At 37.7% G+C, this 20,878-nt stretch overlaps 5 protein-coding genes across 8 annotated transcripts; 4 read left to right on the plus strand and 1 right to left on the minus strand.

Moving 5' to 3' along the window:
• Nucleotides 1–907: 907 nt before the first annotated feature.
• RB195_016285 (uncharacterized protein) lies at nucleotides 908–3,550 on the plus strand (the record flags this gene model as incomplete). Its single annotated transcript, XM_013437683.2, has 5 exons — nucleotides 908–1,036; nucleotides 2,703–2,805; nucleotides 3,019–3,109; nucleotides 3,326–3,469; nucleotides 3,541–3,550. The coding sequence occupies 5 exons, from the start codon at nucleotides 908–910 to the stop codon at nucleotides 3,548–3,550; spliced, it is 477 nt and encodes a 158-aa protein (XP_013293137.2).
• A 4,732-nt stretch (nucleotides 3,551–8,282) lies between these two features.
• On the plus strand, nucleotides 8,283–9,325 carry RB195_016286 (uncharacterized protein; the record flags this gene model as incomplete). Its single annotated transcript, XM_013437685.2, has 2 exons — nucleotides 8,283–8,438; nucleotides 9,257–9,325. The coding sequence occupies 2 exons, from the start codon at nucleotides 8,283–8,285 to the stop codon at nucleotides 9,323–9,325; spliced, it is 225 nt and encodes a 74-aa protein (XP_013293139.1).
• A 460-nt stretch (nucleotides 9,326–9,785) lies between these two features.
• On the minus strand, nucleotides 9,786–11,652 carry RB195_016287 (uncharacterized protein; the record flags this gene model as incomplete). 2 transcript variants are annotated; one of them, XM_064207372.1, is made up of 5 exons in its annotated part: nucleotides 9,786–9,913; nucleotides 11,039–11,094; nucleotides 11,248–11,298; nucleotides 11,395–11,484; nucleotides 11,621–11,652. In XM_064207372.1, the coding sequence occupies 5 exons, from the start codon at nucleotides 11,650–11,652 to the stop codon at nucleotides 9,786–9,788; spliced, it is 357 nt and encodes a 118-aa protein (XP_064063253.1). The 2 variants fall into 2 exon arrangements, with proteins under 2 accessions (XP_064063253.1, XP_064063255.1); XM_064207373.1 differs by lacking the exon at nucleotides 9,786–9,913 and having other exon boundaries at nucleotides 11,031–11,094.
• Nucleotides 9,796–14,771, plus strand: RB195_016288 (uncharacterized protein; the record flags this gene model as incomplete). Of its 2 annotated transcripts, XM_064207375.1 has the most annotated exons (9): nucleotides 9,796–9,987; nucleotides 11,412–11,516; nucleotides 11,985–12,028; nucleotides 12,171–12,266; nucleotides 12,671–12,744; nucleotides 12,839–13,182; nucleotides 13,239–13,338; nucleotides 14,019–14,135; nucleotides 14,743–14,771. In XM_064207375.1, 9 exons carry the CDS (start codon nucleotides 9,796–9,798, stop codon nucleotides 14,769–14,771), a joined length of 1,101 nt encoding a protein of 366 aa, XP_064063254.1. The 2 variants fall into 2 exon arrangements, with proteins under 2 accessions (XP_064063254.1, XP_064063256.1); XM_064207374.1 differs by lacking the exons at nucleotides 9,796–9,987; nucleotides 11,412–11,516 and having other exon boundaries at nucleotides 11,961–12,028.
• A 2,654-nt stretch (nucleotides 14,772–17,425) lies between these two features.
• RB195_016289 (uncharacterized protein) lies at nucleotides 17,426–20,747 on the plus strand (the record flags this gene model as incomplete). Of its 2 annotated transcripts, none has more annotated exons than XM_064207376.1 (9): nucleotides 17,426–17,450; nucleotides 18,241–18,314; nucleotides 18,862–18,964; nucleotides 19,554–19,601; nucleotides 19,683–19,799; nucleotides 19,892–19,939; nucleotides 20,089–20,193; nucleotides 20,265–20,341; nucleotides 20,643–20,747. In XM_064207376.1, the coding sequence occupies 9 exons, from the start codon at nucleotides 17,426–17,428 to the stop codon at nucleotides 20,745–20,747; spliced, it is 702 nt and encodes a 233-aa protein (XP_064063257.1). The 2 variants fall into 2 exon arrangements, with proteins under 2 accessions (XP_064063257.1, XP_064063258.1); XM_064207377.1 differs by lacking the exon at nucleotides 20,643–20,747 and adding an exon at nucleotides 20,398–20,403.
• Between the last annotated feature and the right edge of the window lie 131 nt (nucleotides 20,748–20,878).

Raw genomic sequence — 20,878 nt, forward strand, 5'->3', positions numbered from 1 at the left:
AGCCTTTCATCCTTCCGAGGTCGATAAATAGCTACCAGACTTGTCTGGGAGGATGAAAACACTGACTTGACACTTGGAGTCACATCCACAAGTTATTATAATTACTTTCGTTATAATTGCGAATAGTCATTGCGCTCGCGTTCAAAAATCTCAAACGGCGTCTGTGTTGACGCAGAACGCGTAAGCGCATTCCAATAGGGATTGATCAATCCCGTGCACTTTCTCCTACCAGTGGAGAAGGCAGGCGAGATCTATTAAAAAGAAACAAGACGCTCTAGCAACGGCACATTCCAGAGAGAATACAGAATCAAAAATCAAGAAATACAAGATTATAGTGAGGTTACTCCGGCTGCGCGTCTTCAGAGATCATATCCAGTAAATTTATTCCACGTAAATAAACGCGCTCTAGCGAAAAATGTGCCTTAGTTGTAAACAGTGCTATGGAATAAAAATTTCCGGCAAACACGTAGTGTTGTAGAAATGGTTCTCACTCGTTTTAACCTGACAATGCAGCAGACGCTAGGTCCCGCATCGAAATGGCGCCTCACCGAGTTGGCGTCAGCAGAGCAACCTGACGTGATAGTACTGAATACCACGAATTTGAACCGTGCACACGTGCCATACAGTTTTTTGCAAATATATCAGCCTTCGTCACTCCTCCAGTTAATTCCTTTCCGTTTTTTATCTTTTCTTCTCGTCATCATCACTCATATTCTCGCTCTGCTTTTTTACATCAGCGGAACAGGAAAGTTCAGTGAAATATAGGTGTTCTTGGAGAAAGAATAATTTGTTTCCTGTGAAATTAAGAGAACTCACGAATTCAGCGCAGCTATTTATCTTCTTTTAGGTAAAACATGGACTCCAGTCGAGTTGGGGTAAGGAAATCTATCAAATACATTTCAGAATTATGCTGTCAGCTGCAGAACGCGCAACTCTCTCCGCCGCCATTCGTGGACGTGTGCCGTCGTCCGTAACGATTCGCAGCTGCTACGATGCGAGGAACAAAATCTCGAACGCATTCAATCCAATGATAAGGGTATGTTTGCAGTTTTTAGTGTAGTTAATGCCGGACTGCGAAGGTTATGAGCTATTTACGAGATGAGATTGGCTCATTCTCTTCAGTCATTAGCGTGAGGCAGAACTGACAACTCTTGGAATTTCACTTTAACGCACGGTGCCGTGTGGCCTGATGGAGATTATGAGATCTGATTGGGATAGAGAAAACTGCCTGTATTCTTACAGTACTATTTTCTTGCGTATTTTGAAGGAGATATAGTAGAATTAAAATGACATGACACACGGTGTATTTGCGTGCGAATCGAGTTGGGACCATTGCGAATCCTCCCTCGGTCCTGACCGCTACGATTCATCGTCCGCTTCGAGCACAGCCGCACACCCAACTCCAACGGAGTAAAGTGTGTGGTCGATATGAATCACGAGTGTAGTTGCGGTGCTTTTGCGTACGTGCTCGTAACGGTGCGTTGGAGGCAGCAGTTGAAACTGAGATGGGGCCGCCGCAAATTGCAGTGATGTGTGGTGCCAGCAGGGGTTTCACCACGCTCCACCAAAGCGCCTCGAGAGAAGCCGCGTACGCAATTGCATCGTGCTTCATGTCGTTTTGACCCTACTATAGTTGGAGGAGGGAGGCACTCAGTGGCGCCCTTAATTCTGGAATTAATTAATCAAATCAGTTGCGGCCGTAACTCTTAAGCAGTAATCTTAGAGGGTCTATGACATGTAAACTAAAGTCACTAAGTGAAAAAAGAAAAAAAGAAAGTGAGATTCTTCCAATGCGTCAGTTTTTACTTCTATCAGGCCAAATAGTCGAAAAGTTTGTCACTGTTGCTACTGCTATCGCTAGTGAATGAACTGTTAATTCTGTCGAAACTACTTTCGATTATGTTATTCATTTTGTACAACACATTTATGAAAACACACAGGCATGTGGATTCCGAACAGTTACGTGCACTGGCACAATATTTTACATCCTGGTTAAAAACCTCATGGTGCTTTCGGCGGATCTACCGCAAATATATTTGCGGAGGGATCCTCGTTCGGCCGTTCGTCTTGCGCCAGAAGAAAGCCACGTGCTGCGCTGGAATGGTATGCTCGCAGTTTGCGAGCTGCAAAATTCGAAATCATCGATTCAAAAACAATCGTTTTCATCTTATTGGGCCATTAGTGATGACGTCTCAACTGACTGTAGAGATGAGCGGTGCCCATTATTTCCGTTTTTAATATATGACCACTTTAATGGAGGCTGTAACTATTAAGTGCAGTTTTTTTTTAGTTCTGGTCATCATCTCTGCGGGCATAGCATAGGCTCGTTCCACTGCGCTGCCCCAATCGAACGGGGATCGCGGTGATCCGATCAAACATGTGGACTGGCACGTATGCCTCCTGAGATTTTTTGCTAAGGAGATGGCGCTTAAGTAGAAGTTTTGCAAATAAACGCTGGCCACACATTTCTGTGTTTCTTGGCTATATTTATTTGGATCTGATGACTGCCTAGGCTCATTTTAAAAATATTCTGCAGCCTTATTGAAATGCTAAGAGATGAGCTATGGGAGAGGTGATGTTTGTTGACAAACAAAAGAAATTTTCACATTTTGTCCCAAGTCAAATATTAATATCTCTTCGAGATTGTGGACTACTCACTTCTGCTTCTCATCGCATCACTTTTAAATTCGAACCCCTTTCAGAGAGATGGGGCTTCAATCGTGAAAGAAGGAGATCCGCTTTTCATGACTAGAGCAACCTTCGACCACCATATGTTGTCGCAAAGGACTCAGTGTGCTGATTCAAGTGCGTTTAACTTTACGCTTGTTTCCGTAAGAGTGAGAAGAATCCGCAAATTATAGAGAGAAACGTAAAAGAGATATTTTTGAGAGTCTTTCATCAGTTGGCATGCGTTATTGTTTTGCTGCGTTTTCTAACAACGAGAGGAAATTTCCTCCAGAACTTTATCGATGAAGATAGTAAAGTGTAGCGTACTTCTCTTAGTTAAACATAGTTCAGGCTTCGGGGTTAGACCAACTTTCTGGCAGAAGCGTTTTCTGGTTTTGACGAGGATGTACCAACGTCAGAGTGAGATCCCAGAACTTGTGGCGTAAGCCAATATTTCTTTCTTTGAATGACGTGCTTCTTACAATAATGTAATTAGTGGTCAACAAAGAAGACTTTACTATATATAACAGCGTTTTAGTAGGGCCTTAGCATATTCTGGGCATTGGGAGGTTTGGTTTGTTTAAGTTTTGTAGCAAATTTAACAGATGATTATGTAATACTCTTTGAATCAAACCAATGTCTAACTTCGTATGTATAGTAATGGAACATTGAATCGTATGCACGATCGCATGCGCATCGTGACCACGTTCGCTTTGGTCTGCGGCTTCTTCGCTTTATTCTACTATTCCCATGCTACCAACGTCGCAAGAGTGATGCGTGATCGTGAAGCCGGTGTTACCATGTAAGTTTCTGTTAAAGGAACATGAGATCCCAATAATTGCACACTATTCATCAACCATTATAATTTTCCAGGCACTCGTAATTCTTCACCGAGTTTTCGCGATATATGGAAGAAGAACGATCGAATTTGTAAAGTTGGTTGGGTGAAAATACTGTACAATGAGTTTAATAATGAAATAGTTGTATTTTTCTTCATTTAGTTAATAATTGTATTTTCTAATGATAGACTTCTTTGGGATACTTCATTCTGTGAAGTAGTATAAAGAGATTAATTCGAGAATGTGATGGAGAGAGTGTTCATTGATGATAGAGGAGGAGCCCAGCTATTCAATGAGAGATAATTATCACTACGGGGAATATTTTATTACTAGAGTAACAACAAGATTTACAATCAGATTAGGAATTCGTTCGTATTAGTGTGACGTTCCATTCTCTCGTATATAAGACGAGTGCATAGTAGGCGATGCTCGTCCTTAATTCAGTCCTTTCGATCCAAACTGGTTGCTCCACATTTTTAAGAATTTTTTTTAGTGTTTTCTGAAAACCAGATGTCGATATTGAAAGTCACCTTTAAATGCTCCGCTACTTTTTGTGTAATCATCCAAGTCATATTGCACAACAGATCAATCTTTTTTGATCACGGTTTGCAAGTGAAACGAGAATTTTCCCGAACGATTACTGTTAGCTGGCGCTCAATGATGAAGAGTGTCCTCGAGTGTTTGTCAAATTAGACGAAAAATATCCAGTAAACGAAACCGTGCTGTATTTGAATATTTGTGTTCTTCATATATAGCGATCGGAGAAAGTTCTAAATACACAAACATCGAAGGTACCACACAATAGTATTTATTGATATATATATTTATATTTATATTTATATGCTTAGATGATATTTATTGATATATTTATATGTTTAGATGATATTTATTAATATTGATATATGTAGTGCATCATTGTTTTCGGTCTGCAAGGCCATCATTTGTCATAAAACAGACAGCAAAGAACGGAACAAAAATGTCAGATTACGAAGAAAAGATTCCTCTATAGCGTGCATTCAGAACTACAGTCATAAGTTGTTCTTTTGTTCTCTTGCTTTCAATCTTACAAACGTTAGGCGAACGACTGTAGGGGAAAAACACTACATTCTCCGTTTCCTCACATTGTGCTCATATCTTAACTGAAAACGTTATGCTCTTATCAGCAGAACACTGTAGAATCAAAGAAATAGGAAATAAAATTAAAAAGAAACTAGAAGTCCTTATCAGTAAACGTTTACAGCTTTCAAAAAAAAAAAAAAAAAAAAACTACTATCCGCCGTACATTCTAACCGTTATGAAATCGTCCACTCAAAAAGTTAAGGTTCCTGTTGACAGAATATGGAATAATCATGGAATTGTTACTGTTTGATAACGTATTTCTTTGAAATTAATTCCAACCAAAACATTGGAGGTGTGTTCACAGATTTGATTTGTTCCTGCCGATTGATCGAAAGCGAAGTTAACATGACAGATTGAATTAAAATGATTTGGATAACACCAATGAGGTGTAATGAAGGGATAGAACACTCCGGACTAGTTTGCAGTGACTTCAAGGGCCAGAATGCATTTTTATAGAGTTCTGGAAAGACGGTGGTGAAGGGTTTTCGAATAGGGGAAATCTTGTTCTCTCACTTTCCTACATGTTTTTTTTCTTTTTCGAACAGTCATGTAGGTGCTGACTATTCTTCAAGGGAAATAAAGGATGAAAGTGGATAAACTGAGAGTGGATCTAGGGATCAATCAATCCGTTTGGGATGCACCAATGCGTTCACTTGAACTTAGGATCGTTTGAGGTTTCTAAACCTAGAACGCGTATCTAACCTATACAATGACTTGCGGCAGCGAGCCGATATGTTTTTCTAATCCTTACAGATACACGTCCTACCAGTTGATCGACATCATATAGATGAACGGATTGGTTGGCACTAGAGAGGTCTCGAACCATCGATCGATCGTGCAGACACAGCTGAGCTCCTTACCTAATGCGCTAATACACCCATCCAAAAAGGGAAATAGGAGTAGTATTTCAGAGGATGTAGCTATGTAAGTAGTAAAATATACAAATATACAGTAGGGTCAAAATGACATGAGGCACTGTGCAGTTGCGTAAGCGGTTGCGCTCGAGGCGGCGCGGTGGAGCTAGCGGCAAGGATCGACGTGGGACCATCGTGAACTACAGTGATGGATGGTGTTGGCGAGGGTCCCAATTGATCATAACTGCTGTGCTCTACCGCATCGCTCCGAACTACGCAAGTGCACCGCGTTTTTTGGGAAAAAGTCTCTTTCTCGGTTACTATACTTAACATGTCGAAAAGGATTTTAATTCGACAAAAACCTCGAAAGTGGAATTATGATAAAACCATAAAACTCCCCATTGAACAAGTGAGTTGTATTAGAATTTCCTTAGAGTAGGCGTGAGTCGCTCCAGAAAATTAATGACGGTTATCAAGTAATTTCTTAATTTTTGCAGAATTTCTCGCACACTTCACTCATTGTCTTGGTCTTTTCTTCCTTCCTCTTTTTTTAAATCTTTTTTTCTTCAATGATTTTCGCCATATGTGCCGCAATTTTGAAAAATAAAAACAACAGCAAACAAATAAAAATAATTTGAAAGGTGCTCGCTTGTTGTTACGTCTGTTTGCTGTTGTAATCATTGGATTCGGTTAATTTCGAATTTTGAAAAAAAAAGACGAGTTCATCGAACATCTACAGGATAAACGTGATCGAACGTGTTTGAGCAGGAACGAACGGACGCATCGTCGGCAGCCGAAAATTTCTTCAAAGCGCACCCGTTGATGGAATCGATCGAGTGTTTTCCGACGCAACCGATTCCATTCGACTTTTTATTCTAGAAAGTTCTGCTTTTCGTTAATTCTACCTTCTTGTTTTTGTTCTTTGACACTACGGTAGTTTAAAGGACGCAGCGATTCCCGTTATCGATTTCTTTTACGAATTTTACTGGCGTAACTTGCTGCTTTCATTTCGGATTTGTTCCATTCCTTGTCGTATTTCATTCTTAGGCAACAGTTCTATTTTGTAATTTTCAGAGTTTTTTTTTCCAGAACCATCTGTGAAAGTGTGGAATTTGTACTAGTTTAGTCCACCGCTTTTTTTTTCGCATCCATTCGATTGCTCGTAAAATTGCGTGTGATGTGGCTGTGGGTTTGAATGAGGGCTGTGTAGCGTTTATCAATTTTACATGTTTTTTCCTTCTTCTGGTGGATTTCCCGCTTTTCCACCAATATTGATCGAAGTCTGCTTGGCTGATTGCCTTTTAATAATCTAACCCGATTCTTTACGAGTAGATATCGTGACGTTCTTAATTCGGAAGTTTTTTTTGTTCTTCAGGAATGAAATCCCGTTTCCGTTCGTTCGTTGTTGGGTATCGTTGAGGAGCTTTTTTTTAGAGTATCCCTTTGTTCCCTCGTATTTTGAAAGACTACGTAGCGAGTAGGGAAAATTAAAACTTTTCCAATAGAGGAAGGAAGATAGAGCTTCCAGGAATAAGAGCGCGGTTGAGTGCCCCATCCTCCAAGTACATTTTCACCGATTTTTGTGGCTCTGAAATACGAAAAGTGCACATTTTTCAGCACTTTTCGACGTTAAGTGTAGCGATTCTATAATTTTAGTCTGCAATTGTTTTCGTTTCAACCACCATTCATTTGTTTTTTTTTCACTCATTCATTAAATTTATTTCATTCTATCCTATTCAAAGACTTGACTCAAACCACTTTTTTCTTTCCGAAAAGAAAAATCTTTACTTGGCCATTAGTTGAAAACAATCCATATTAAGGTTCAATAAATGATAGAAATAGGAGTATAAGTAAATATTACATTGTTTTTCCTTTAATCTACAGTCGACTGTCTTCTCGCTTGACTTATGGAGATTTCTCTTTTCTCTAAGAAATTCCCGATGGGTGGCAGGCTATGGTGGCAATCGATAGTGCAAATATATTTTTCTGTTTTTATGGAAACATTTGTTCTTTCGTGACTAGACAGAGAAAAGACAGGTGGAGAGAAAGAACTGTTCGGTGTAAAGAAATCCCAAGCATTTGTTCTACCAGAAGACTGCTGGATGTTTGCAGTTGTAATAATATATTGTTTTGATGAATAACGCGAATAGCAGCACACTGCAAATTAATGTAGCTCTTCTGTGTTCATGAATATTTCCAGATGGTGATAGTACAAAGGAATTTGAAATGTTGCCTAAAGAAATCCTAGCCTAGCCGTGAAGCAGTAATGCATGCCCGATTGAGGAAAGGTAGCGTGAGGAAAAAATGTGAGTTAAGAAGAGAAAGAGCCTTCCTCAGCTATAGTCGGGTCAAAACGACATGCAGCTTGGTGCAGTCGTGTAAGCGGCTGCACTCAAAGCAAGGTGCGGGGGAGCTGGCGGCTGCGTTCGTGGTGGGACCATCGGGAACTGCAGCAGCGACGATTGGTGCAGAAGGTCGCATACCGATCCTAACCGCGTTGCTTCGAACGCAGTTGCTTATGGAACTTTTTTATAGTCAACTATTCGGCCCCAAAAGTTTCAAAACAGCGCGTTTGTAAGAAAAATTAAAGAAATTACGCTTTGATGAGTGATGAATAGTTGAGTTCTGAATGGAATCCAGCCTTTAATTATTTAATCTGTCGGGAAGATCTCTGAGCATGAAGTTTTTATTTATTGAAGTTGAGGAAGTTGTGCACAAATGCGTCGTTGTATGTACTAGCGTACCTCCTGTTATGTTTCTATCACGAGTTATGTAGTTGAACAACCAATACTATTTTTTTGGAATGCCCCTCAACGAGGAACCGCTGGAGGAGAATGTCGACCAACTTCAGCAGTGGCGTGATCGCTGCGCCGAACAGTTCCCCGATTTGAAGGCGAGGCTCGACGAGTGCAACGCTCGGGTCAACTCTCGCAAACATACGGAGGAAACCTGCATCGAGGTGAAGATGTTGTTGTTTGTTGTTGTTGTTGTTTTCTCACTTATTTGTAAGGAGATTAGGAGTTTAAGTGATGATCATCATGATTTTCCTGTTCTGTCGTAGAATAGAGCGGGTGTAACGCAGTCGGCAAGAGGTTCCGCTGTGACTGCACGATTGATCGATGTTTCGAAATCCTCCAAAGTCAGCCAGTCGGCCATTTTATTCCTCCAGATTCAACAACTTGGCTCCAGACATGTTTTGCGAGAATAAACAGCACTAACTGGATATCACCTCGCCCTCGTCACAAACCTCAAACGATTCTAAATAAAAGTCGAACGCGCAGTTGCACCCTTTAGGGATTGATGAACATAGTGCACTTTTGGGAAATCTGTCTCCAGTGAGGTTTCGAACTCGATCGACCTTCACAGTCATAGGCTTACCTCTTAGTGACTGGGTTATCATAATATTAAAATGATAAAGGATAAAGCCACTGGCGTATCAATCCACTCGGGATGCGCCAACACGTTTCACTGGAATTCGTAATCGTTGAGGTTTTGGAACGCGTGTTGGCCTATACAATGACTTGCGGTGGCTCGGCGATGTGTGAAGTCAGTGTTTTTATCCCTCCAAACAAGTCTGGTACCAATTTATCGACCCCGGGGGGATGATGATGGCTTGGTTTGCACTAGAGCGGTTTCGAACCCTCGACCGTGTGGCTACAACGGATGTCTAACCGACTGCGCCACACCCGCCCGTATCATAATATTAACATAAAGAAATTGTGGAATATGCTGTAATCTCTGATTGCTCCTGTTTTCACTTACAATCTACATTTCTAGGAACTCTGGGACTTCGTCGAACAGATCGATAAATGCGCCGTTCGCAGAGCCTTTGCTTCGCTCAAGTGAAAAAAAATACCTTCCATATTGTACAATTAGTGGATGTGCAGATGCATAAATATCTAGAAGATTTTCGTTTTTTACAAGGACAGAAATCAATGAGGTCCTCTTGGCAACCTTTTCAAATAAATAAAACCAATGTGTAGGCTGTTGATGAACGTGATGCGTTTCCAAATATGGTGCGTCCTAACTTGCCTCGTAGGGATAAACGGTCAGTAATGCCATTTCCCACGCCGTTTTTTAGGATGACGCAGAGGATAAGCGGAATTAAGCGTAATTATACTAGCAATCTACACACCAACCCCTACATTTTCTTGGAAAGATCGCAACATTTTCAATTTTGTAGATGTCTTTGAAGCAAATGAATATGTATCGGTGAGGCATCTCACAATACCTCAAGTCAGCTACTTGAAAATGCATTGAAAATAGCCATGCATGGAGAAGTCCGATGAGACGACGCCTATTCACCTCATCCTGTCATGAAAGCGCCTCCAACTAAAGCAAACTCCAAAACGAATACCATCAAACCATCATCCAAAGATAAAGGCCAATCTTCGTCTAATAAAAATACGGAAACGAAGTCCTCGAAGACCACATCTGGATTGGAGACTCAGGAAGAGACATCAAGACATCAAAACGCTGAAAACGTTGCTCCGGAAAAGGTTGAAGAGGTTAGTTGTTGTCTATTTTAAGACTTCATATTTTATATTTATCCTTACTAGGACAGTTTTAAGAGAAATATAATAGTTTTTTCTCTTTGATTCGTGAGTAGGAATTAATTCCTTCCTACGAACAGGGTTGAAAATGAAACTAAGAGTAAAGGTATGGCGTTACACTCAGTTAACTCGTGTAAGGTTGGAAAAAACTAATGGGACCTAAAAGAACATCTCGTTTATGGGAGCTGTTTAGTACTGAGTGATTTATTTTTGATCCGGATGCAGAAAGAATTTGCTGTGGTGATTTCACCACAATCGATATAAAAAAAGGTATATTTTCATAATGAAACAACATGACGTAAATCTACAAAGTATAATTCGAATATCAAAAACTAAAAAACCGAAAATAAGTGTCCTTTCTTTGGAATAAGAAAAAAGTGGTTTTTTTTAAAAAGGAATTTCTTTATCTTGATCTAGGAGAAAAGTGGTTTCCAAAGAATAGGGTTTTCCAATATGCATATGAATCTTATCGTCCCTCAATTCTTGGAGCATATCAAGTGTATACTACTAACTATGTACGCATGCCTAGTCCTACTTTTATACCTCACAAACCAATTCACTTTGCTTTTTGGAACGGGCTTCTCCTGGCTGTTAGCCTTTGTTTGGCGTGTCGGGTGAGGGTTGTTTTGAATGGTTGCTTTCATTCTGCACGACTGCAGATATTTCCTTGTAGTCCCATTCTAGCCAGGATCTTTTTTTCATATTCATATATAAGACTCTGGATCTGAATAAAGACCTGGAATTAGGCAGAAAGTAGTATTGAAATGGTTTTTCATAATTAATCATTAGAATAAAATAATTGCTGAGAAATAATTGTTGAATATTTCGCAATTTCTTTCATTAGCATCTCAATGTACGAGTTTGACAATGCATCCTGGTTCTTGAAAATTTTTCTGCGCCGCGATGAAAAACAATAGCGGCTGTACCTAGGATAAAATGGAATGAAATTGTATATTGTTTGACTTTTGTCTATTTACGTCGGTTTTCCGTGTGTCAGACTACTTACTGGGGCTCACTTTCCCGTTTTCCCATTCTGGAGTCTGTCTTCCAAAAAATGACGACCTGAAACTGATCTCTAAAGTACATATATGGAAGATGGGAGCAGCAAAAAAAAAAATGTAATAAAATATAGTTCTTGCTTGATTCTTATTCAAAATTCGTTTTATCCGTAGTTTACATGAGAGTGTAGGAAAAAAATGTTCAGAGTGTCTCTACTTCTTCCCGAATTTCAGCCAGCGATGCACATCCTCACAATAATTTTCAGTCCTGAAAAAAAAAGACTATTTCACTCTACTTTACTCTATTTAAGTACTCTATTTAAGTAACTCTATTTTACTTTTAATTTCCATTTATGAGACAAACCGACAGATTAATTCCAGATAGTTGAGTCGTTGGTGTCTGCAGTAATTCTGAAAGTAGAAGCAGAGAATGTCGACGTGAAGCAAGTAAAACCTACAAGTACAATCGAAATGAAAGATTTGTCGGTGGGTTTTTTTTTCCGGCTACATGGGAATGTACATGTATTCTACGTACTTTCTCCTCTTCACTAAATACAAAATCACTCTTGTTTTTCCTGATAAATATTTACTTGGTAGAGGTAGTGGTCCCGAAACTCTTCATTTTAAATCTGCCTAGAATGATCCTGACTGACGTCACGGTTCTCATTGCCTATAGATCGCAGCCGTAACTAAGTTTCAGAGTAGAGAGTTGTAGTTTTTGAATTTTTTTCAACTCATTAAAACTTTACTAGTGATTCAGAAAGATTTTTGAAATCAGAGAGGTTTTATTGGTGAGAAAACTGACCTTTGAAGGATTCTATCACCGTCTGGAGGTGTAATTAGTTCTTAATTTTTTTAGAAGCTCTTACAGCGTTATTGTAGGTACGGTTTCTCCCCTTTCAACCGACATCACATCTTTGAGAACCTTTTATGCTACCTTTTGCACTTTTTCAGGACAATACCAGAAGATCGTCAGATTATAACACGCGTCGCAAAGTGTAAGTTGAAGAAAAAGTCTAGAATATTTAAAATTTTTTGGCATTAGAGGTTTACTGCTACATTTGTACCGTCTAATGGGAACTGCTACTACTCTGTCCCTTCAGGCACCTGCACAAGAAAATTCCCAAATAATATTTATAGGGAACGAGATAACTCGGATGCACGTCTTGGTGAGATTCTTCAACAGGTATTCCTTGCTCCGTCCGTCACAAATAATCCAGTGAAGATCGAAAAAAAGTAAGTTGGACACAAACTGGTAGTTGAGTAATTTTGTGGTAATAGCTAGGTTTTCAAATCGTTTTTTTTTCTCTTAAAACGATACATGATTATTAAAAAAAGGTATATTTTCATAATGAAACAACATGACGTAAATCTACAAAATATAATTCGAATATCAAAAACTAAAAAACTGAAAATAAGTGTCCTTTCCTTGGATTAAGAAAAAAGTGGTTTTTTTTTTTAAAAAAAAGGAATTTCTTTATCTTGATCTAGGAAAAAAGTGGTTTCCAAGAAATATGGTCTTTTGTTGTAGATATGAGAAACTACTTTGGAATCGGGAACTACTTTGCTAATTATGTTTATTATTATTATTATTATTTTAATTGCAAAAAAAAAACTTCCACTACTACTACGTTTTTCAGTGCTAACAAATCTCTGAGAAAGGCTAGTACTCCGGTTGCCTCAAAACCTCCTAAACCACCAAAGTCTTCTTCAGGTGAGTCGACATCGTTTTCTTCAGGAATTTCTCGTTTTATTCTCTAAACAAATTTAAATGCTATTTTCGTCAGATTGTATTCGAAAAATTTCAGTTCCCCGACATAGCATCGCCAAGTCGTCGTCCACAACACCATCGGAGGGTAATCCGAAAACGACAAAGAATCCAAAGCAACAAGATCCTCCGAAAAACGAACCACCACCGACGAAGAAAACTCCGGCACAACCACAGCAAAAGTCGAAGCCTGAAGAACACATAACAGGGGAGCAGAAAAAAGTTCCGCATGCACCGCCCAGAAAAAAATCGTCAAAGGAACTGTTGAAGACGGATTCGAAAAAATCGATCGTATCGGCTACATCGGACACTCCGAAATTAGAACTGCAGGTGACAGTAGAAGAAAAAGGAAGCGTGGAAAAGAATGAATCCTCGAAATCAAAGGTATGTTCTCGGCGAATAGACCGCTTATTGTTGCTTTCGTTTCAAATAATTTTTAGACCCCGTCAAGGCAGCACAGTGTCAGTAAAATGGTTGTGAAGACCACAAGCGAAAGAAAACAGGAATTACAACTGCCGTCGCTCAAAAGCGTTGATTTAGGTTTTTTTTTCTTTTCAAAAAGAAATAATCAGACAAAAAAAAGAGAAAACATACTGTAGGTTTAGTGGCGAAGACAGAAACTGTAAGATTCATTGTATTTGTCAGTACTGACACTCATTTTTACTTCGGCTAGGGTAAAATTTTCGACTTTTCCGCTTTCTCATCTTTATGTTATTCAGTCTGGCTTAACTCGAAACACGGGATGGTTGTCCTAGAAAAAATAAGTGTGTTTGCGGATTTTTGATCTGTCTTTTCATCTAGAGTGATTTCAACCTATTCTGATTCTTTTCTAACCGGTTTAAAATCTAAAAAGTTTTAAGAACTTATAGAATTGCTCTAAAATAAAAATATGCTTAGAGTAAAGTCGTAAGCTGTGGAATAGAGTTCAAATACAGCACTCTTTGCTAATAACTGTCCTTATCGGTGATTTAGAGGTTCAATATTGTGGAATATTTTTATCCTGTCTAAACCATGTGGGTTTAACAAACTCTTTCACCTGGTTCGATAATGAGGACGGTTGCAATGTGAACTGAAATGTACAGAAATTTTATCAGTTTTTTTTGCACATAATGACAATAAAATATTACATATTACTTGCAGAAATATTACAAAAATATTACAAAAATATTTTAAAAACATTTAAAAAATATTACATACATATTTCATAGTGTATGTGTCAGGAGAAACCGGTGAATCTGTCAAGATCAAGCAAGAAGAGAAACCAAAGGCACCACCGAAATCAACTCTGAGGTCTCCCTCAAACAGGACCACATCAAAAGCCGTTACCAGCACAAAAAGTGGGTTATTTTTGGATTTTAGCAGTAAAACGGAGAATCTGATGATGAATTACGCGTTGGAAATTTCCTCAAAAAGAAAAAACAAGCAGCACAAGCCCACAGTTGAGCTAAGATTAATTACAATGCTGAAATCAATCAAAGGATTTCCTCGAATCGAGTCTAGAAACAACTTTGAGATTTGGCTTATGTGTGGTCGACTCAACTGTGCTTTCCTCTAAATTCTCCTCACCTTTACATTCACGGTTGGAGATTCCCATTCGTCCTTGGTTCGTCCTTGAAACTGAATATCAGTAATAAATCAAAAAATGCGGCTCCTGATGCGTTTCAGAAAAAAAAACACTTTTCTACTCAATTACAATATTAGTTGACTTTGATCGCAAATTGAAGTTAAACCACTGGCTATCAAAAAAAAAATTAGTGGAAAGACGGACTAGAATATGCCAAGAAAAAGTAGCAAAGTGTATGTGAAACGTGCTGTGCACGTGCAATTCGTGCATCAGTCAAAGGTGAAAATCACAGACTGAGATCTGTTTAAAGTACGAAAATAAAATAAAAACAACAGCACGTTACGTTGTGAAAACTGTTCCATAGTTTCTTTTTTTTGCAGAGCCGTCTCCATCTACGAAATCATCGTGAACATGAAGACGACTTTCCGATATCGATGTGCAATTTTATTTAATCCCGCTTGTAAATGTTTTCTTCTGATCTGTAAATGTTTGGTCATCAATAAAAAATACCGATTTTATTGATTTTAATTTTTAACATCGCAAAGTTCCCTCTAGTAACGCACGCTTTCGACCACGGTTTCTCAGTTTAGAGAGCTAGAATAGATTTTTATTACCAAGGAAAAACGCTCGAAATTTAGGATATCTGCAACCTGTACCGCAAACCGTGAAAAAGAATGATTGTTAGCGATGGCTAGTCACACAATTAATTCCCTAGAGATTCGTGGAGCTATTATGTAAGCGTGAACGATTGCTCTCTTCGAAATTCTCATGGATAACTATTAGGAACACAAATTCAGACTTCTTAAGACTCTATTGTTAGGGAAATAGCATAGGAGTTCAGTAGCCGATTCCGTTTCCTCAACCTCTCAGTGATAAACTCGTTCCATTTAAAAATAATCATTATGAACCTCATTCTTACAAATCTGCCTTAAAAAATCGACGATATCCACATCGTCTCCGATCCGAGTGATAACCAGACCCGACCAGTTGCTTAGTTGCGCCCAGAAAATTTCGATGAAATATCCGAAATCCATTCTAAATGACGCTTCGACACAGGTGAACTACAGTAAGATAAGGTCGCCAGTGTGTGATTCCGTGATTCACACGACACCCACACCATGAATGATGTCCGAATAGGTGTGAAATACGGCAAGACGAGGTCCCTAGAATTCATCTGGTCCAGGGCTGTACGATATTCGAACTATGAAATGGCTGACATGAAAGTGTAAAGGTAAATGTCGTAGGAACAACTTGTTCCTAACCTTTAATGTTTTTTTAGGAGGAGAAAGGGCGAAGAAAACGGTTAGTTTCCTCCAAATTTCCAGAGATAATAGGGGATATCCATGCTGACGACGATAGAGATCCCGGTTGCATTGGATTGATCTGATCCAATTCTCTGATTCTTTTTCTTCTTTTAATAATATTCTCCTAGAAAATCTATATATGTATCAAATTGTAATTTTATGCCGATTTTTTCATTGATGCATTATGAGCAGAAAAATGCGCTACTGTATTTGCTTGAATGTATAAAACCTCATATTTTTTCCTTTTTTTTCTTATTTTTATTTTCTTTTATTTTCAATTCAGATGTTTTCTTCGGTGAACGCAATAAACTGTAAATACACGTGTTAACCAGTGTTACAATCAACGATAGCCGTAATGGAGGCGACAAAAACATGAAATCTTCATGTCTTATTGTTCTTATAATTATTATAATTTATTAAAAGAGAAATAATATCATCTAAGAACCCTATCACTACTTTGAGAGCTCATAAAACTTACAAGATAGCAACGGTCAGTTATTCCATAACTCTTGAACTCACCCGGTAATCCTGAGGTTTTTTTTTTCAAACCCATATGATTATTCGCACCGTTTTAGGACTGTAAGTTGTGAATTTTAGTAAATAAACACAAGAAAACTTGTTTTAAGATACTTAGGTTGAGCTATTAGTAGTATTTTTTTTATTCTATAGTATTTTTTGCTATTCTTTTCGAAGTATATGATTCTATCGGATTCAAAATATTTCCACTTTTCCCATATTTTTCTGAATTTTTTTTTCTGTCACATTTTAGCTTTAGAGAGACTGATTAGTACTACTGTATTCCACCTCTACTTTTCTCTACCAGACAAAAATATAAAATGAAATGAAAAATAAAAAAATGAAAATGAAAGGAAAATGGTAGCGGGATGATTCTAGATGATCCTCTGGAATGATCTACACCAATTTGTTCTACAGACTTAGGGGATTAATGTCATTTTCGGTGACAACGGATTCCATGAACATAATTTGTTTTCTGGACTCGTACCCATTTTCTTTGATATGCTCTTCTGTTCCAATTCTGATAAACAAGAACAATGTCGTGGAAACACTGTTATCCTGGATTGTCCCATAATTTAATTTTTCTCTCATCAATGTATAGTTTTTCAATACTTTAATTTGCAGCAACTTGAGTCCCAAGTCAAAAAAATTCAATGATTTATCACATCACTATACGAAAGACTATTTTTTTACCTATTCTTTCAACCGCATTTTTAATTGAAGTAATTTGTTGTTGATTGGAAATATTTAAAAAAAAACAGGAGTAGAAAGTTCTAAAGAAACCTATGGGAGAAACCAATTCTGCTACAAACACTAATAACTCTCGCTCACTAACTTAGCTTTGTACAAAAACAAAATACAAAAAATAATCTTCAAAACCTATTATCATGGATAGACTCCAAAAAGGTAAAATGGGGATGTGAGCCCCTCCAAGTCGCCTGACACACGGAAAACCGACGTAAATAAAAAGAAGTCAAACAATATACAATTTTATTCTCTTTCATTCTAAATAATGTCTTATCATTTGTTTATTAGATAAAAAATGATGATTTGTTGGTTAGGCGCTGTATTACTGCTGTAAAAAAAACGATCTCGGAGAACAAGAAGAAAAAAATATGACCGCTCAATCGATGATCTACTTTTGTGCTGTCGCTGGTGAGTGCAAAACTTTCCATTTCCTATCTTTCGATCGTTATGACTTAGCGAAAATTGTTTAAATTTAACTAATATTTCAGCTTTTTCCATGGTGCAAGGTCTTGGGAATTTAGGTGAGCGCTCCACAATTTTAATGGCGTAATGTTTGTTTGTTGGTGATTGCTTTTGTATGTTTTTTTTAATGCTCATCTATAAATTACTGGAGTAATCCAGTAGTTATAGATAGTTAAAACGTACTTAAACTTTCGTTGAAAGATGCACAGAACTGTGTAGAACTGTCAGAAAGATCATAGATCACCTGATCATGATTTCGAATTGCAACAGTCAAGTATTTATTAAATTATTGAGGTAGGAAGTCGCTACAGCTTCTGAAATCATTGGAAATTTTGAATTAGAATTCGGAACCTGTCGTTCTCAGAGCACAAATAACTGTTCGTTCAGAAAATGGTCTAAATTCTTCAAAAAATAAAATGATATCCCAGTAGTAACCATTTCAGGAAACATTCTAGGATCTACAGAGGATTTTTTGATAAACTTACAATTTATTAGACTTCAGAACCTCTATTACCTTTTAGCATCGGTTGAGCTTATCTCAGTCAACTCTGTGGCGGTGATGGAGATATGGATATGATGGATACAGTCGGAAAAAAAAACAAATAAACATCGACGAGAACACAATTTTAGATTACAATATGCTAAATTACAAAAACGAGGCTTGAGGAAACTTTGCCCGTTTTCAAACATTTGTCAAAAGTAAATTCTCAAAGTATTTTTGAAATCAGCAGCTCATTTGCTTTCGAATGGTACTTTCAAAATTTAATTTTGACCACTTCCAAGAATTCCGACGGTTTGCGACGGATTTTGGGACACAAGTTAGTAGCGGTGTTGTAGTTAAAATTGCAGGTTGTAAACCATTCGAGGAGGACAACAGGTGCGGTAATCTTTGCGAGCTGACCTGTGCGGATGCCATTGGAAATGTGAGCATTTCCATTTAGAACAACCTTATTGTAAATTTCTGTTGATCCTTATCAATAAAAATAAAATTATGGAAAAATAACGATAAGAATAATAACAATAATAAAATAAATAATAATACAAATGTGGAAAATATTTCATCAAATACATAAAGGGAGACCTGCACAAGGTTCAAGCAAAGGAGCTCTTCGATTGAGGCAGTGAGTGCAGAGGGAAAAATGTTTGTTATGTTGGGGTCGTGTCTGGTTGTGTTTTGGTCACACCCTGATCATAAGAATTTTGACCCCGTCAAAGCCTCAAAAAATATACTAAGTGGATTATTCGAACTCCAGGTTGGGGAAAAAGGATCGAGATCCATCTTTTGCAACGTTTCGCCACCAATTTACATTTAAATTACTAGTAAGTCTTGAGTCAGTAAGAAAATTGAACACCTGGTTAACTAAACGGATGTAAATGAATAGCATAAGAAATATATTTATCATTATTTTGTTATTTTATTATTCTACTATTATTTATTATTTTTACACTATTTTTAACAGAAATATTTAGTCCAAACCTCGCCGATCGTCTTGTTACCGCCCATTGTGCGTGTGCAAGGCGTACACGTATCGATTTAATGGAAATTGTGTACCGATCGATGTATGTGAACGAAGTAAGTTTGTAAATAAATAATTTATTTTTGAATTTTGATCTACTGAATATACGGGAAAAGAACATGCACCAGCAGATCTCAAAAAGGGACCATAAAGGAGATTCTTTTCAAATGAAATTACAGTAGAAGATGAACTAAATAACTGACGGATGCTTTGGTTTTTTCTTTTTTTTTTGAATTCATCCTGTTTATTCCTGCAGAAAGAGTTGACTTTTACGTTTCCGTAAGTCTTAAGGACTATAATTTTCTGATCGCACGAATCTGTACATTAATTGTCGTGGTATGACTACGGTAGCTCCTAAGCTTTTCTCATTTTTCATCTACTCGATGACTGGAAGCGAATAGGAATAACAAGGGAATTTGTCCTTGCTTCTCAGGATTTCAACTGCTCTCTAATTTTTCTTACTTAGTTTATTTGCAGCTTTTTTCCTTTTTTCCTTATATTATACTCTTTTTGTTATCTGTACTTAAAGATTCCAGGATTATGTTAAGGAAAACTACAGTGAAAATTTCCTGCTTTGATTTTTTATTTCTTGCTTTTATTTTTCCTTCCATTATTATCCATTATATTTTATCTTTCTATTTTTAGATAATGGTGACTGGAAAGAAACTCGACCTGTGCCTCCAGGCGACATATGTAAGAATAGAATATAGGAATAGAATAAAATCTGCACCGTTTTCCATATTCTAAAATATTCACTGAGATTTTTTCTTCAAGCTCCGATTCCCTGCAAGGATTTCCCTTGCCCGAAGGGCTCCACTTGCTCTGAAGGGAAAAAAATTTGCTCAACGAAAGGGAATTGCGATTTCACTGCAACAGAATGTCTTCCTGACGGTAAGAATCCTTGAATTCTTCTAATAGAGGATAATTTTTACTTTTTTTCATTTAGCTAGTGGTGAACAGTTCGAAACAATGCTGTTTTTTAGGTGACACATCCAATTATGACGGTTCTGGACCAGTAGCAACCACGGAAGGTTGCAACCTTAGTTTTTTTGGGTTATTAGTTTCTTTCTAAATGCTGGGTCAAGTTATTTATTCCTTATGTTTGTTTATAAACAAATATTGTAATTTGTTGTGCCTGCTTTTCCCTTTGGGCTGTTTCTCCTGAAAAAAAAAAACTCAGTTTTGGGTACTAATCAACCAACGTCATGTGTGGATTTCAAGTGCAATTCTGATCAAATCTGCAGCATGGCGATCGGTGTACCAAAATGCGTTCCAACCAGAATGAGTAGGTTTGATACTTATCGATTTTTTTGTCCTTTTTTCCTCTCGGAAAAAGTTTTAAAAAATCTTATTTAGCATGTAACGAAAATGAAGAAGTGAATCCGTGTGGAAATTCGTGTGAACTGCTATGTGCGGATCTAACAAATACAATTGTAAGTGTTCCTTGTACCAGTTATCATAAATATAACTAATTAATTTGATTAATTAGTTGTAATTGGGGGCGGGTGTAGGTGTCGCAGTCGGTAAGAGGTTCCACTGTGTCTGCACGATCGATCAGAGGTTCGAGTCCGCCCTGGTACTCACCAAGCCCTTCATCTCTCTGGGGTCGATAAATTGGTACCAGACTTGTCTGGAAAGATAAATACACTGACTTGACACATCGGTTATTAACTAATTAACTAATTAAATTTAATCTGGTTTAAAGAAGCAGTGAGAAATACGAGTTGTTTTCAGCCGCGTTCGTGTCCATGGAATGTATGTGGACTTCCTGCATGCGTGTGCAAGACTGGATTCTTTAGACTAAACGGGAATTGTGTCACACGAGCCGGGTGCATTTAAAATTATTCGTAATCATTTATTACAATTTTAAATAAGTGACTGCACAACAATAATCAGGTTAATAATCATTTTGAATTATTATGTCGATTTTTCTACGTACTACTGCAACAATTAAATATTACTTCAGTTTG

Source organism: Necator americanus, chromosome V (genome assembly GCF_031761385.1).
Source record: "Necator americanus strain Aroian chromosome V, whole genome shotgun sequence".
NCBI classification, from domain to species: domain Eukaryota; kingdom Metazoa; phylum Nematoda; class Chromadorea; order Rhabditida; family Ancylostomatidae; genus Necator; species Necator americanus.